This window comes from Bos javanicus, chromosome 11 (genome assembly GCF_032452875.1).
Source record: "Bos javanicus breed banteng chromosome 11, ARS-OSU_banteng_1.0, whole genome shotgun sequence".
Taxonomy (NCBI): domain Eukaryota; kingdom Metazoa; phylum Chordata; class Mammalia; order Artiodactyla; family Bovidae; genus Bos; species Bos javanicus.
Genome location: NC_083878.1, coordinates 68,657,461 through 68,673,517, shown reverse-complemented (window position 1 = coordinate 68,673,517; position 16,057 = coordinate 68,657,461). Strand labels below are relative to the sequence as shown.

The window sequence follows — 16,057 nt, the reverse complement described above, 5'->3', positions numbered from 1 at the left end:
GGGGTTAGCAAACTTTTCCTAAAAAGACAGTAAAAATTTCAGCTTCATGGGCCACCTAGTCTCCATCTCAGCTATCATCTCCGCCACCCACAGGAGGGTGAGAACAGCCACGGACAACTCATAATTGCGGGTGATGGTTCCCATAAGACTATATTTATGGACACTGAAATTTGAATTTCGGATAATGTTCATGTGTCACAAAATATTTTTCTTTCTAGTTTTTTTTTTTTTTCTCCCAACCACTAAAAATATTTTTAAAAAAACATTCTTAGCCCACAGACTAAGCAGAGGAGGAGGTGGGGTCTGAATTTGGCCCATGGGCCAACCCCGGTCTACAGTGTCCAAAACAGTATAAAAGCCACAATAAGCATCCTTGACTAAATTAAAGTGGGTTGCTCAGTTAGCCTATTTTTCTATCCCGAGACTGGTTTTCCTTTCCCATTATCCTTCCACTAGTGCTGTGCTTTTCAAAGACCAGACACTTTGGGGACAAGTGGGTCCTGGCAAATGGACTTCTTCAAAACTCACTGAACTGACTTTAAAAGGCCGCCCTAAATCCTTCTACTTCTAATAAGAGGCCCTGCGGAATAACAGGTTCCTGTTTTAGTGAAAGAGCTTTAAGGAGGAGATTAAACTTCAACCACAGTTTTCTGAGCTAACAGCAGACTGACATGATCAGGGGAAGAAATTCAACCTTGCAGAACAACTGCTAGTAAATTCAAAAGCAATTGTCTCAAACTTCTATCTGACGAACCCATGTAAAGATTCTCTCCATTTCCCTTGGCCTTACATCCCATTTTAACTCAAAGGACAGAAAAGACTTCCAGCCATCTTGCAGCCCCTTTCACCATTAAACAGCCATCCCAGGGCCACAGTTCTATCTTTCCAGGAATAAAGCAACACACCTTAAAGTCCAAGAAGGAGTCAGGGCTCTAGAGACAGAAATAGCCAGGCACCAGCTAGGGGCCACAGGGCCACACTCTACTGTTCTCTAAGAATTCATCCAGGGCAAGGCAGGCAGAATCAGGCTCAGTCATCTCCCACGCCCTGCACAGCACTTCACACCCAGCAATGCCCATATAGGTTTGCTGGATGAACAGATGAGCCTGACCCCGTGGCCTAGTGCAGGGGAACTGGCCCACTCTGTCTCCCCGTGTTTGACAAGCCTCTCTCCCCACGCTGAATGGGTGCTCAAAGGGAGATACTCCTTCAAAGAGAGCACTGTCTTTCTCACTTGCTGACTCCCTCACTGGCACCCCAGCATCAACCAGACCTGTCTTGGCTCCAACACTTTTGAGCTCTGTAGACTTAGGCAAGTTCCCACTGGATGCTATAAAACCTCAAGTTCTTCAGTGGTAAAATAAGAGTAATCAATACATCATCCAGAGATAATATTCAAAAGAGAACATCTGAACAATCTATATGGCTCAGACACTATTTAATCAGAAAGGTGCCAGTCTTAAACACCAAGTATGACTGTACTGTTAAGTACCAGCTGAATCTTGCCTGCCTGTCTTGTGGTAGGCCTTGGAAAGAACGAATACTTAACACAGATAGAGCAACTTGCATTTCTCCTGATAGGTAGCTGTTCACCCCTCTCCCTAAGGAAGCTTCTCCCTTCTAGCTTATAATGGTGGTCACAAACAAGTTCCATCACTAGCACTTCCTGCAGGACTCCTGACAGTCACTTTCACCACTTATTGAGGGTGTGGCCAGAGCTGCCCTCTGACTCCTACCATAGCCAGCTGCTCCCTGCAGACATCCCAGGGGGCTCCTGAGGGCTCTTCCCACATGGTCCTACCCACAGAACACACATCGCCCTGGGCAGAAGATAGCTAGAATCTCATTCTACTGGGAATGCATTGTCAACCAACTTGTAGGAAGATGGCTTACTTGCCAGGGAGGGTGAGAGCAGACACTCAAAGCACCCAAATGCCCATCCCATCTCCTCAGATCGGGAAGACAAGGACCAAATCTCAAAGTGCCACAAAAAAAGCAACTGGGTCATTTCTTTGGCAATTAACTCCAGCAGTATTTGACAGGGGAAAATGTACAATCCCTTGTGAAAGAAAGTGTGAAAGTGAAAGTCACTCAGTTGTGTCTGACTCTTTGTGACCCCGTGGACTGTAGCCCACCAGGCTCTCTGTCCATGGAATTCTTTAGGCAAGAATCCTGGAGTGCGTAGCCATTCCTTTCTCCAGGATCTTCTCAGCCCAGGTCTCCCACATTGCAGGCGGATTCTTTACCATCTGAGCCACTAGGGAAGCCCATACATCCCCTTACCCCTTATAAAGATGTTGTGCTCCTTGGGAAAGACCTGGATCCCGCTCTGGAATAACCCTGACTTCTCCCCTGAAAACACCTAGCACATCTCACATAGGGTCTGACATGTGACACTCAATTCGTCAGCATTCTCAGCCCCTTTTGAGAGAGTGGAAGGAAACAAGAAAACCACTTGGTTACAGCTGAACAGACAACGATGCTTAATATGACTGGGGAAAATGGGAAGTCTTGGCACAGAAAGGGAAGAAAGGAAATTGCACATTATAAAAAGGAATATATATTTAAAAGTAGGAAATATCATAAATGTGGCTTATTCATGGTTAATAGCAGGTATTTGTTTTTGGTGCTAATAATCTAATTAGTAGTCAATCCAGAGCATCCTTTATTATCAGCTGATCCATAATTACTGCTCCATGCTGAGTATTTTCCCGGCACATGATAGCTTTCAACTCCTCAGTACAAACAACCAAATAATTGGTGCTATTATGCTGAATACAGGACTATTCCTCTCCGAGGGGTGCTGTGGGGGAGGGGTTGTTTTCCATTCACGACAGCCTTTGCATTTCAGTGTCTGTTGATTAAGTCCATGCCATCCCCTCTTTAATCAGTCTGGAGGCATACCGAAAGCTCCTTCACACTCTCAAGAATGTGACAGCTTGAAGACATCCTTTTTTAAAGTCTAACCCTGGGACCAGAAACATCTCCAGTCCTCTATAGGTTGGACATGTTCACAAGGGACAGCAAACAAAGCTGAAAGCACAGTATATTTCTCTTTGAAAGTGTTGTAAAGTTTCTCCTTGCCTATTGTTTTAAAATGACTTGTCCTGGAAGAGATAGCTTCTGATATAAACTATCTCATTCAACAGCTTCTGGTCTCAACAAGATGTGTGTAATTCTAGGAAGCAGAACAAAGGCCAGCTATAACGACAGGTTGCTAAGGGGAAAATATATTCAGCATCTCTTTTAGGAGACCAGATTCGGTGTGACTGTGAGGGGAGAGAAAGAAGCCAGGGTGAGCATGGTGAAGTGGGAAGAGGTGGGTTCTGGAGCCAGACAGATCTGGGTTGGAATCCACTTCCTCCACTGGTAAGTGGCATGACCTTGGGAAAGTCACTTAACTTCCCTAAGCCTTGATGTTGCTCACCTGAAGAACAAAGCTACCGATGCCTACTGCATAGGGCTGTTAGGACAGATGTCTGACGAAGGAAGCACCTGGCACTCACAGGAGCTCGAGTTCTTAGTTCTCTGCTCTTTTGCTGGATGGGGGGTGGTAGGGAAAACTGGTTTTCTACAAGCCAGTTGCTGCTGCTGCTAAGTTGCTTCAGTCGTGTCCGACTCTGTGCGACCCCAGAGACAGCAGCCCACTAGGCTCCCCTGTCCCTGGGATTCTCCAGGCAAGAACACTGGAGTGGGTCGCCATTTCCTTCTCCAATGCATGAAAGTGAAAAGTGAAAGTGAAGTCACTCAGTCGTGTCCGACTCTTAGCGACCCCATGGATTATAGCCTACCAGGCTCCTCCGTCCATGGGATTTTCCAGGCAAGAGTACTGGAGTGGGGTGCCATTGCTTTCTCCGACAAGCCAGTAGCTTATGCCATATAATTCCATTCACTGTAAGTAGGACTTCCCTGGTGGTTCGACGGTATAGAGTCCACCTCCCAATGCAGGAGACACGGGTTCGATCCCTGGGTCAGGAACATCCTGACCACTCCAGTATTCTTGCCTGGGAAATCACATGGACAGAGAAGCCTAGTGGGCTGCTAGGCTGTCCATGGGGTCGCAAAGAGTCGGACAGGACTGAGCAACTAACCAACAACAAATGTATCTAAGCCTCCACATCTTAACAATAAAAAGGTAGATTTCAGCCCAGATTCACTATGGAGCAGCTCCAACAGCCGAATTCCTACTGGCAGTTCCCACTGCCTGGGTCTCCTTTAGAATTCCCCTCCCTTATCCATCTTCCTATGATTCAGCAACTAAAAGGTTAACTCTTCCAGGTATAGTATTTTGGGTGGCTGGTACCTGTACCACACTAGCTGTGAAACATCTCCCTGTATGTAAAAGAGAGTAGGAATTGGGAAATTAGGAAGATCTATCAAGACAGTTCTCCGTTCAGAAACAGAAGCCAGTGGCTACAAGAATGAAAACTTCTGTACCCTGACCTCAAAGGAGTTGCTAACACCCGCAGTCAGAAGCCACCCACTCAGTTCATTCTTTTCTTTTCGAAGGCCTTATTGAGGTGGCATATGCAAACAGAAAAGAGTAAGCATTCAGTGAATTTCCACAAAGCGAACATACTTTGTGCAAGTTACAAGCACCCAGATCAAGAAACTAACAGGGTAACAATTCCCCAAACGCGCCCTCCCTGCTCCCCCGCCTCACAGTTTCCCTTCTGGTCACTGAGGCCAACCAAGGGTCACCATGAAGCTGACTCCAAACACCGCAGATTAGTTTGGCCTGTTCTTGTACTTTAAGTAGAATTCCACAGCCAATTCATCAGTCGGGAAGATCCACTGGGGAAGGGAGAGGCTACCCACTCCAGTATTCTTGGGCTTCCCTGGTGGCTCAGCTGTTAAGAATCCTCCTGCAATGCAGGAGACCTGGGTTAAATCCCTGGGTTGGGAAGATCCCCTGGAGAAGGGAAAGGCTACCCACTCCAGTATCCTGGCCTGGAGAATTCCATGGACTGTACAGTCCATGGGGTCGCAAAGAGTCGGACGCAACTGAGCACTTTTACTTTCTTTCCACAGCCTGAAGGCCAAATCTGGCCTGCCACCTGTCTTAGGACACCCTGCAAACTAAGAATGGCTTTTACATTTGTAAATCTTTGACAATCACACCAAGAGATATCCATTTCATAAGATGGGAAAAACTACATGAAACTCAAATTTCAGGGTCCATAAATAAAGTTTTACTGGAACACAGCCACACTCATTTCATTTACATAATGTCTTTCACTCTACAATATCAGAGTTGAATAGTTACAACAGAAACCATACGATCTAAAAAAAAAAAAAAAGATTCTGAGTACATCCCCAACATATGAACCTTCAAATTGCAAACTTTCAAAGATACAAACGTGCATTCCATCAATGTCAGGCATGAGTGAAACAGCAGCTTGCCCTCTGTCTCCTATTGCTGACGGTCCTTCAGCTCTACCTTCTCCCACCTCCTCTCCCTCCTCCAGCTAGTAAATCTTCTTGCCTGTTCACTCGATGCCAGCCCCTGTATGCCAGTTGTTGTATACTGTGCTTTTCAAAGTACTGGACTGTAAGATTCTCTGTCTCTTTGGTCGCTAAGTTGTGTCCGACTCCTGTGACCCCAGAGGACCCCTGCCAGGCTCCTCTGTCTGTGGGATTCTCCAGGCAAGAATAGTGGAGTGGTTTGTCATTTCCTTTTCCAAATTAAAAATGTTTTATTTTTTTGTTTTTTATGTATTATTTGTGTGAGAACTATTATAAACCTATTATAGTACAAGACTATATAGCTGATTATGTTAGTTGGGTACCTAGGCCAACGTTGTTGGACTTAGCGATCAAACTGGACTTACGAATGTGCTCTCAGAATGGAACTTGTTTGTATATGGGGGACTTACTGTATCTGACCCTTTACAGAAAAAAGTGCTGACTTTAATTGGAATGCAAGGCGTTCGCTGAAATACGAATGCATTTCTTTGGGGTTTATGGCTAGGAGTGACATTGCAGGGTCATAGGAATATTAATATATTATACATATGTTCAGCTTTAGAAGACACTGCCCCCAAAATCACACTCAGTTTTAGCAGAAAAGCTAAAACCTGAAGCAAAAGCCATAATCTCAGTGTTAAGAGAGGCAGGGAGAATTACAGAGAGTTTATCTGATCCAGAATTAAACAAATGATTAGAAAACCATCAGGACTTTTGAGCAGAGAGGGAAAATATCAGAGTTCACTAGGTTTACGTTTCCTTCCGTTCTTACTCCAAGCATATCCTTTAAAAATATTGTCCCCATTAATGTTGCCACGCTCTGTAGAAATGCACAGGAGTGGAAAAATGCTTCTGCCCAGGATCCCGCAATACAGACTGTGACATTCAGGCCACATCACAAAAGCATTACCATGAGCTCTCTAGGAGCTCACCAGAACTGCAGACAAAAATACCAGGAAGATATCAGCAACCTCCTGATTTTATGCTGTCATAACTTTAAGCATATACATGGGCAGCAACTCCCTTACTCACACCCAACCCCCAAAGCAGCCACCAAATGGCTGAACCCTGGCCCTTCAAGGCTGAAGAGCACAACGCAGGCAGGGCGCCCTCTATCTTTGAGCCATGAGGCTCTCTCAGGTGATGCTGGGTACCTTCCAAAGTCACTTCCCTGGAGTCACTCCCCCATTTACCTGCCTCCATTTCAAATAAGATGTACGTCTTAGGTTCTTTCAAATGACATTTTTCCTCTTAGAGGGGAATTGCTTCTGATTGTTTAAGAACCACATTCATCACGAAACGGATACAGATCAACAGTTTCCGTCTTAATTGCAGGATCCCATTGACTTCTGCATTGAGCAGCCTCTTGAATGACAGCAGAGCTTCATTTCCTGCTGTCAAACCTTGCCAATCCTGGGTGGGGGCTTGGGGGGGTTCACTAATAGAAAGACAGAGCCAGTACCGACAACAGAACTGAAGGGGCACGAAAGCCTCTCTCCACTTCTCCCAGGACCACGAGTCTGCCAGTCCAGCCCAGGATCTTCCCCAAATCACCCGTAGCATGTTTCTGCTGGGTCTGAGACTGAGTTAAACTGGCCTGTCCTGGGAGAAAACACAAAGTCCTGGTGGCCCTTCAGAGACAGGTTGTACAGTTCCCTTAACCTGACCCACCCTTCCCCTTTACGTGCAGAAAAGCAATGCTGGTGTTTATCAGAGGTAGAGAGATCATTTCTCAGCAAGAGCACGAGCTTTTTGTCCAGATGAAAATATACACAAAGCACATACACATATAAAAGAACTGCCACTTCCCCTGGAAAAGGAAGCTAGCCGGACATTGAGCAGAGCCATGATAGAAACAGCACAGGCTTTACAGTCAGAAGAGTGAGTTCAAGGCCACGTAACGGTTGGGCAAGCTTGCCTCTCTCCTCCCTATTGTAACCTCAGTTTTCATCCTACTTCAGAGAACGAGGGTAACAATAACACCCACCACATGCAGTTGCAGGAAGAATCAAAGGAGGCATTTGTGAATAAAAATGCTCTGTAAACTCTGTAACATCACATGAAGAGGAGGAGGGAGGAAGGTCTCTCTTATCCTCCAGTTTCTGATTCACCTTTATCATTCAGAGCAGTCCCTCTGCAGGTGAAGACCACCAGCCCACCACAATCAGGACCTGTCAATTCAGCACTCAGCTGGCAGCTATCAACTGCCCGTCTATTAACAGCCAATTATCTGGGTGGCTTAGTTAATCCATGGACCACGTGGTCTGATCTCCCGGAGATCCTAGAAAACAATGAGCCTGAAACACGAATGCCAGCTAATTTCTCAATGACCATCAAGGAGTTTGGCCTCCACTGTGCCTACACACTGCAGCTGCAAGTGATGGGAGCATAAATATTGATCGGCTCAGTCTCTCTGTGGCTGGGGGGGCGGGGGGCGGGGGGCGGGGGGTGGGGAATTAACGATTAGAGTGCTCTCAGAGGAACAACAGGAGCTACATAAATCCTCAGCCTAGGCCATTAGAGGAAAAAAATCCTAATTTCCAAACCTTAGTGAGGACTGAGGAAAGGGACTGATTGCCTCTTGGGAAAGAGCGTGTCACGATGGGGCGGTCCTACCCACCCTGGAGACGTTCCTCATGCTCTCCTGGCCGTGAATGAGATGCAAATTGGGTTTAAACAACGTGATCATTAGAAAGAGGCAGCTGGGTGGTGGCTCTCTTTGGCTGGGCACTCAGATCCAGTGGCAGGAACAAGTGCCTATGCTGCTCGCCCCTGCATTTCCTTGAAAGATCTCTGTAGTGCTCACAGTTAAGAAGACAAGTGATATGAGGAGAATTTAATTATTTTTTTAAGTGCCTAATCTCGTCTGTGGGAAATGGTAGGCAGAAGGGACTCTATACTTGAAATCGGCATTGTCTGGAGGCAGTGGTCCGCTGGCCCCTTAATTCCAGCCAAAAGGACTTGTGCTGATAAAGGGCGTCTGAGCAGACACATCCCTCCTTCGGAAAGAACTGCCTTTGCGTCCAGACCAGCAGCTAGGCAAGCCGCTCCTGACCTTGGTCGGAGCCTGAAGGGAGGTACTAGGCTCCCAGGCCTCCAGACTTCTTTCCGGGACTCCTGACCAAGTGCCCTGTGCCTCTCTGCTCCAGGGCCCTCTTGCTTCCCAGAAAATGTGAGTAAGAGAAGGAGGAAGAATGTGATAAAGGGAGGAGAGTAAGTGATGGAAAGGAAAGCAGGAGGAAAGAGGACTCCCTGGGAGGCATATACATTCCTCTCACTGTAGACGTTATCTCCCTTCCTCTCGCCATCAGCTTCCTAGTGTCCATTAGGTCCTCTGATGGCGGCAGCTGCTACCGAATGCAAAGGCTGCTGCCCCAGAAGGTCATCTCAGGCCATTTATCCTCAAATACCAAAATGCCAGAGCCAGCAAATTTCAGGAGCTTCTGCAGAATTCCCCAGGGTGCCAGTGTACACGTGTGTGTGCATGCATGTGGTTTTCACTGTCCCAAAGGGGTTCTTTCTTAATCAGCTCAACATCTCAGGACTCAGAAACTGATTTAGTGTTTGGTTAATCTAGCGTTTCTGATAAAATAATTAAAAGATAAGTAATAGACTCAGAGTATCCGCGGTATAATTATTTAAAGCCATGAGGTTTCAATTCAAGAGTTATTCACAGGTAACGCAAAATGACTCAGACTGCTGGCAAGGCAAGTGGGAGATGGATAGATAGGGTTGTAGTGTGCTGCTCCCATTTCACAGATGAGGAGACTGAGCCCAGAAAAGACTATCTGAGTGATCCCTGGCACCACCGATGGCAGAAAGAGACACCTGGGCTCCCAGGTGTATTAGAAAAAACAGAGGGCAAACCCACACTTGGTTATGACATGATGGGAGCTGCCACGAGAGGGCTGGGGTCCCCATTTTTCGACCCTGGTGCACAGTTTGAGTCTCTGAGGTCCAGACAAGGAGGAAGGACAACTACCCAGCTCCGGATCACTTCGGGCAAGCGGGAAGAGGCAGCAGTCAGCTGTAGAGACTCACTTCCCCAAACAGATGGCGGGTCTATAACACTGATCTCAAGTGGAATGTGCAAAAGTCATAGCAGGGTTCACAGACACCCCCAGAGAGGGGAGCCGGGGGTTTGTCCCTACTTTCTAATTCAGATTCCTTTTCCGAAAAATACATCAGGGACTTCGAAATGCTCTGGAAGAATGACATAACTGTAAACGTTAGAAACTAAACAGAGGCACAGAAACACATTTCTTCAACTTCAAAATTTGTTCCTGGGTGCCTGATAATGCATAAGACTATTTTGGAAATTTGGGATGGGAGAGGTGTGGGAAAGGATGGAGGCAGAGGAAGCAGATGAGATGGCATGAACCTGGCCTCGTAAAGATCCTGGACCTTAGGCATCAGCCAAGGGCAACCTCATTCTGTCCCTGTTGAGCTAATAAATGACCTCTTATGAGTGGAGATTAGCACTTTTAAATGATACAAACAGATGAGCAACCTTGGAAAAGGGTAGTCTCTAGACAGGCTGGGGAAGCTTGTGACAGGGACATTAATTTCTCTTTCCTTTCTGGTTTTGTCCCTGTGTCTTCTCTGATTGCAGCAAGTATCATTCTGGGCCTCTGGGAAATCTTGAGATGGGGATTCCTGGTCTTTGTTTCCAAGAGCACCAGGCAACTTAGGAGAACAAGGGTTTAGGGACAGAGAGGGAGAGACAGGTCCCCAGATTGACTCAAAGAGATTCCCTTAAAATAGATCTGTGGGTCCCTGGGATACGGCCTGGGGAGAATACCAGCTGGGACAAGGGTACAACCCCAGGCAGGCCAAAACTGACCCAGGGAAGAGAAATTGCCACCAGCATGATGGGGCTGATCAAGGCAAGAGAGGAGTACAGGGGAGCTCAGGGTTTGGTTTCTTTTTGGGGAGGTGGGCGGGGGGGGCGGTGGTTTGTTTTGTTCTGTTTTGCTTTAAGCTTGTTAATATCTAGAAAGCAAGGCATGCCATTTCTTGAATACCTGGAGTTCTAAACTGCTAGTCTCATATTTCCCAGCTTCTCATGGTAGCCACATCTGGGCCACGAAGGCAGCATCATCCCCGCCACCTTCTCCAGGAATTGCTTAGATGTGAAATCAGCACAGTGCCCAGCGTGGGCACCAGCACACACAGGCACGAATGTTCACGAAGGATGAAGGTTCATCTGAAAACGGGCTGTTTCTGGTCGTGCCAGAGTTGAAATTCCCTGAACAGAATCTAAAATATGCCCACGGAGCTTCAGCGGATTATTAGGGCCTCTCTCTAAAACTGATGAATTTGTGTGTGTGTGTGGAAGAAATTATCTAATAAATGAGGAATACAATGACAGTGCTATATACATAAGGCGTGTGCAGTATGCAAATATTACAGAAAACAAGCTCCTTTCTGACAGCGTTTGCCACATTTCTAGCACAGCACAAATACATTTACATGGGCCCGAGGCACTTTACTCAAAGCCTTTACATTTCCAATACCTTCCTCCAAAATTACCCTCAGGCCTCACATTCTTCTTTTACTAAGCCCTAAGCCCCTGGCCTCGGAGAAGGCAATGGCACCCCACTCCATTCTTGCCTGGAAAATCCCAGGGACGGAGGAGCCTGGTGGGCTGCCGTCTATGGGGTCGCACAGAGTAAAACACGACTGAAGCGACTTAGCAGCAGCAGCAGCAGCAAGCCCCTGGCCTAAATTTTAGTTTCTTGAAAATAAGAGAAAAATGTGCTATTTAAAAAAAAAAAAAAAAAACTCTGTCAGTCATTGAATAATTCTCCAAATGGCAAACTAATGATAGAGAAGAAATGGAAACATTTTTCTTTTTTTTTTTTTTTAGTGGTACAGTACTTATTGCTAAAATCCTGTTTAAATGAAAGCATCAAGCTTGTTACATGATTTTCAATTAGGAATTAGAGCTTTGCTGAATTTGGGGGTGGGACTCCCCATAAAAATCAAATCAACATTGAAAAGTCAAACTTAAAGAAATCTTTATTTGAGCTATTAATAGAACCAGCCCTTCTTGAAACTAAGAAAAAAACCCAATTAATTTTCTTAAACCAAGAGTGCAGCCTGGCTTCTCCATATCACTTGGATTGTGACGGGGCATAGGTTTTATTTTATTATCAGGCCCACTTTGGAGATCCCACTGCCAGGTGAGTGAGGATATTTCCTACATTGAGGAAGAGAGTCAGGGCCTGATTCCCAGCAAAGGCAACTGGCTGCATGGAATGGACAAGCTGGGAAGTCCCCAGCCAAGGAGTCCTGGCTGCAGCCCTCTCCTGTCCAATCCCTCCACCATTTCAACTTCTCTAAATATTTCAGAGGGAAGGGAGCCCACTGCTCTTGCTTTGGAAAACAAACTGACCCTTCTACCACACTGGGAAGAGCCCTAGGCAGAGTCCCCATGGCTTCAGACACATCCAAGGCAAGAGCTCTCTCCCCAGGACTGGGCAAAAGCATCATCTAGAGAAATCTGGGATACTGAACTCACCCAACAACCAAATTTTTCACCCTACAATAGACAAATGTCCCTGGATAATTCTTACTGTTGAGGAAACAATCTCTGCCCTGGCAAATGATTCCTAGACCAAGGGTGTTGCAACCACCCAGTGACGCTGTAGCCTCCCACTGGACCTGTCCCAGCAGGGTTCACTCTGTCCAGCCAGAAGTGCTTCCACGGCCCCAGATGGCCTCCTCCATGGGTAGGGCAGGCCTCCCTCTGAGATGGTTTCCCCACAGACTACACCAACCTCCCTGGAGCTCTACAAAGACCAGCACCTAGGAATGAGTTATGAAGTGCTTGGAAAGTATACCTTACCTCACCCCATCATCCCCCAGCAAAGACCCAGGCATCCGCAAGGAAGGAGCACAGGCTGTGGGTGGTTGCCAGGATGATCCAATTCCACTCTTGTGCTGATGCTGCCACTTAATAATAGCCCTGCTATCTTGAGCCAATTGTTTAACCTCATTACTCAAGCTCATGTGCATTAAAGTATGATCTGCCTTATTGTCTGTGGTCATTGTGAAGCTTAAATGAGCTAATACATGTGAAATGGAGTTTGTGAATTTGTGAGATCCAATGCAAATGCTAGCTATTGTTATTTCACATGAATGCACATGCTCACACAAGCTTGGACCACCAGGAACTCAAGAAGAATGAAATTATTCGGCCATATTTACACGGGGCCCACTGAACCACAAAAAACCCCATAGACTTGGTATTCTTCATCTAGCTTCCAAAACCATCCGTCAATAGGCTACTTCAGATTCACATGGGGCCCTTGTTAAAAAAAAAAAAAAAATACTGATTCTAGGACCTTCTGCCAAAACCCACAGAATCATAATCTCTGCAGTAAATATAAAAACATGTATGTTAAACGAGCTCTCTTAGGTGGTTCTGACATGGAGTCAGGTTTGGAATCCTACTGCACTCCCTGGGACCCAGCATGCAAATTTCCCGATAGATCAGTGATGGGAACGACTGTTGTGGCACTGAGAGGGACCTCTCTCTGTCTCTCCATCCCTCGCCTCAGATACATATGCACCAAGATGCAGAGGGGTGCTCATCCACCAGACACAAAATACACCCATGAATATACACACATATGTAAGTAGACACACAAAGTCATAATACAGGTGAAAGAAAGAAGAAATAGACTAACAAGAAAGGGTGACCAACAATAATAAGTATCAAGATTGTTCAAGTCTAAAGAATTCATGGTTATAAAGGAGACAGAAAATGGGGGAGAAAGAAGATGTTAAGACAATGAGCAAGTAGTCAAAACTAGGAGACCCCTGTTCCGTGGCTGCACAGCACTATATCTGACATGAGACCACTACCCCCACCCCATCCCACTACTCATTTGTTTGCAATTCTGCCTCAACCAGGAAGTCGTGAGAGCCACCCCTAGACGGCAGAGGCAGAGTGTGCTCCTCATAGCAATGCCGAAACCCAGCACAGAGCCTGGCCTGTGGCTGCACTGGGTAAATGTGTGCTCAACGCACGGCGGGATGAGAAGAAGCAGGTAAGGAAGAACAACAAAGTGCACGAAGGGAGAAACAGATCTCTGGTCCCAGCTCCCTGGAGTAAACTAGAATAAGCAAGCTTAAGGTAATGAAGTTCAACACAAAACAGAGAGAGTTCATGTCCCCGCAGGCATCATTAACTGCATCACAAGAAGCAGAACCACCCAGGAAAAAGAGGAAAAGCTCCCCAGATCTATGGGCGGGTCCGAAGTGAATGAGAAAATCGATCCAGTGTGATGAAGGCTGTTGGAAGGCATCCATCTGACCTTGTCACTCCCCTGCTTAATGCAGCCTCAAGGCCCCCTGGAACCCTCAAGGTCCTACCCACAGGACTCTTACACATTACCCCCAAGCTCATCCCCGCCATCAGCCACATGCTTTGACGCTCGAATTGTGCCAAACTCACCCAGCATGCTGTGTCATTCCTCTCAGCCTGTTTGGTGCGATTAACCTCTACCTGGAACGCCCTCCCTACCTAGTGCCAAACCTACTGTTCTTCCTTCTCTACTCAGTTCCCTGTGCCCTCCTCCTCCTCCTCCATTAAGTCCCCAGGCCCCCACGACACCTAGGGCACACTGTATGGTCCTGGTCCATTCCTGAGCAAATCCCCTGCCTGCAGAGAATAGGTTCTGCATCTCTGTACCCACAGCAGCTAGCACACTGCCTGGCACACAGCAGATCATCAATAAATGCTTGGGGAATTCAATCAAGCACTGGCAAGATTTCAGAATGTAAGTGCCCAAAGACAGTTAAAAGGCAATCTCAGAGGCAACTTGATACAGTGGAAAGATCCTGAATATCAGAGGTCTGAGTTCAAATCAGTAGCATAATAAGGCAAGACTGAATCAGTTTCCTAATATATGGAATAAGGAGAATCCCACCCAACTCCTACAACTATTTATGAAGCACCCACATGTACCTGGCACCTAGTCGGTCCTTTGCGCTGTACTAACTCCCCTCTCTCCCCATTATTTTCAGTCTCCTGCTTGGGACCATAAGCTTCTCCAAGGGGTCTTTCACAGTTACTGGATGACCTCTCTGGACCCCTTCATAAATGTTGCCTGGCTGGTCAGGAAACCCCCCTGAGGCCCCCTTCTGTGTCCCACGGCCAGGTCTGTGGAAGAAGAGACCGAGGAATGGGGGCTCTGAGTAAAGGTAAGACTGAGCCTGCAGGGAGAGCCCAGTGGCTCCGCTCAGATGAACCGCCTGGGCAGGAGTTGGAAAAGCCACTTAGACTCTCATTTTCCCAACTCCCCACCAATACCAAGGCGTCTGTTTTTACAGGCTCTTTAGTGATGTTCAGGGCACATTCATTTCAACTTCCAATGCAGATGAAGAGATCGAAGACAATTATAAAGCAAGGGTTGCGACAGGCTGGGTGGGCCCGGGCGCCAGCCGCCCGGGACGCTGCAGGGCGCTCGCCCGCGCCGCACAGGCGCGCGCGGAGCACCCCCGGGCCTCCGGCCTCCCCTGCTCCGGCCTGGCAGCTGCGGGAAGGAAGGAGGTCAGCGCGGCCGCCAGACTTCTCTCGGGCGCCAAGCGCCGGCCGGCCCTGCCACTCGACCCCCACCAGCTACTATCTCGCAGAGTCCACGGACCACCAACCCCCGGGCGGCTCGACCGCTGCGCCCTCGCCGCCCCGGGACCCAGGCGAGCTGTACCCAAGTTAAGAGCCCCGCTCCGCAAGCCAGCTCGCGCCCGCCACCCACACCCACTCCCACTTCCACACAGCGCGGGGCCGGGGATGCCCCCTGAGCTTTTGTAAAATCCAGAAATATCACACTGTAGCCGCATCCGGCGCCGGGTTACCTGCTCGCAGCGCCCAGACCCCCGCCCTGGCTTCCCGGGAGCCCGCAAACCCCGCGCGCGAGCTGCGCGCCCTCCTGCCAACCACTGCCCCGCGCCTGGCGCGCAGCCAAACCCCGTACCTTGGGGGTCTGCACTTCGGGTCCGGTCGGCACCTCCAACTTCTTCTTGGTTACCCAGAAGAACAGCAGCACGGTGATCCAGAGCACCCCGAAGATTGGCAGCACCAGGCGGCGACTCAGGCGCCGCATGGTCCCGCTTGCCTTCTCCTCTGGGCGTCACTGCGCCCCGGGGGCACCCCCTGGCGGTCAGGGTCGGCGGGGCAGGTGTCCTGGAGAGTGCCCTGCTCCCGCGAGCGCTAGCCCCGGGATCCGGAGCGGGAGAGGACCGGCGGGAGCCTGCCAGGCGCCCCGCCCGCTCGGGAGAGCAGCGAGCAGAAGCGGGGACCACGCGGTGCCCCGAGGCGCGGCGGGCGAGGGCGGAGGGGCCGCCAAGCTGGACGACCGCTCCAGCCGGAGAAGCGCGGTGGCCGCCGAGATGCTCCCCGCGCTGCCGCCGCCGCCGCCGCGAGGGAAACTGACTCGAGCTGCGGGGAGGGAAGAATCAGAGGCTGTGCCCGGCACCCCGCGAGGAGCTCCAGCGGGGAGTGGAGGGAGGGAGAGATGGGGGAGGGAGGAAGGGAGGACCGACAGACAGACCGACTCCGAAAGGGAATCCGGGCGGGAGC

General features: G+C 48.6%; 1 protein-coding gene across 1 annotated transcript in view; it reads right to left on the bottom strand.

Annotated features, from left to right (window-relative positions):
* GALNT14 (polypeptide N-acetylgalactosaminyltransferase 14) overlaps positions 1–15,805 on the bottom strand; it is a 215,545-nt gene extending 199,740 nt beyond the window's left edge. Inside the window, exon 1 of the mRNA XM_061432922.1 lies at positions 15,453–15,805. Coding sequence (XP_061288906.1) covers positions 15,453–15,581 — 129 coding nt within the window. The 5' untranslated portion in view covers positions 15,582–15,805. The remainder of the gene's footprint in view (positions 1–15,452) is intronic.
* Between the last annotated feature and the right edge of the window lie 252 nt (positions 15,806–16,057).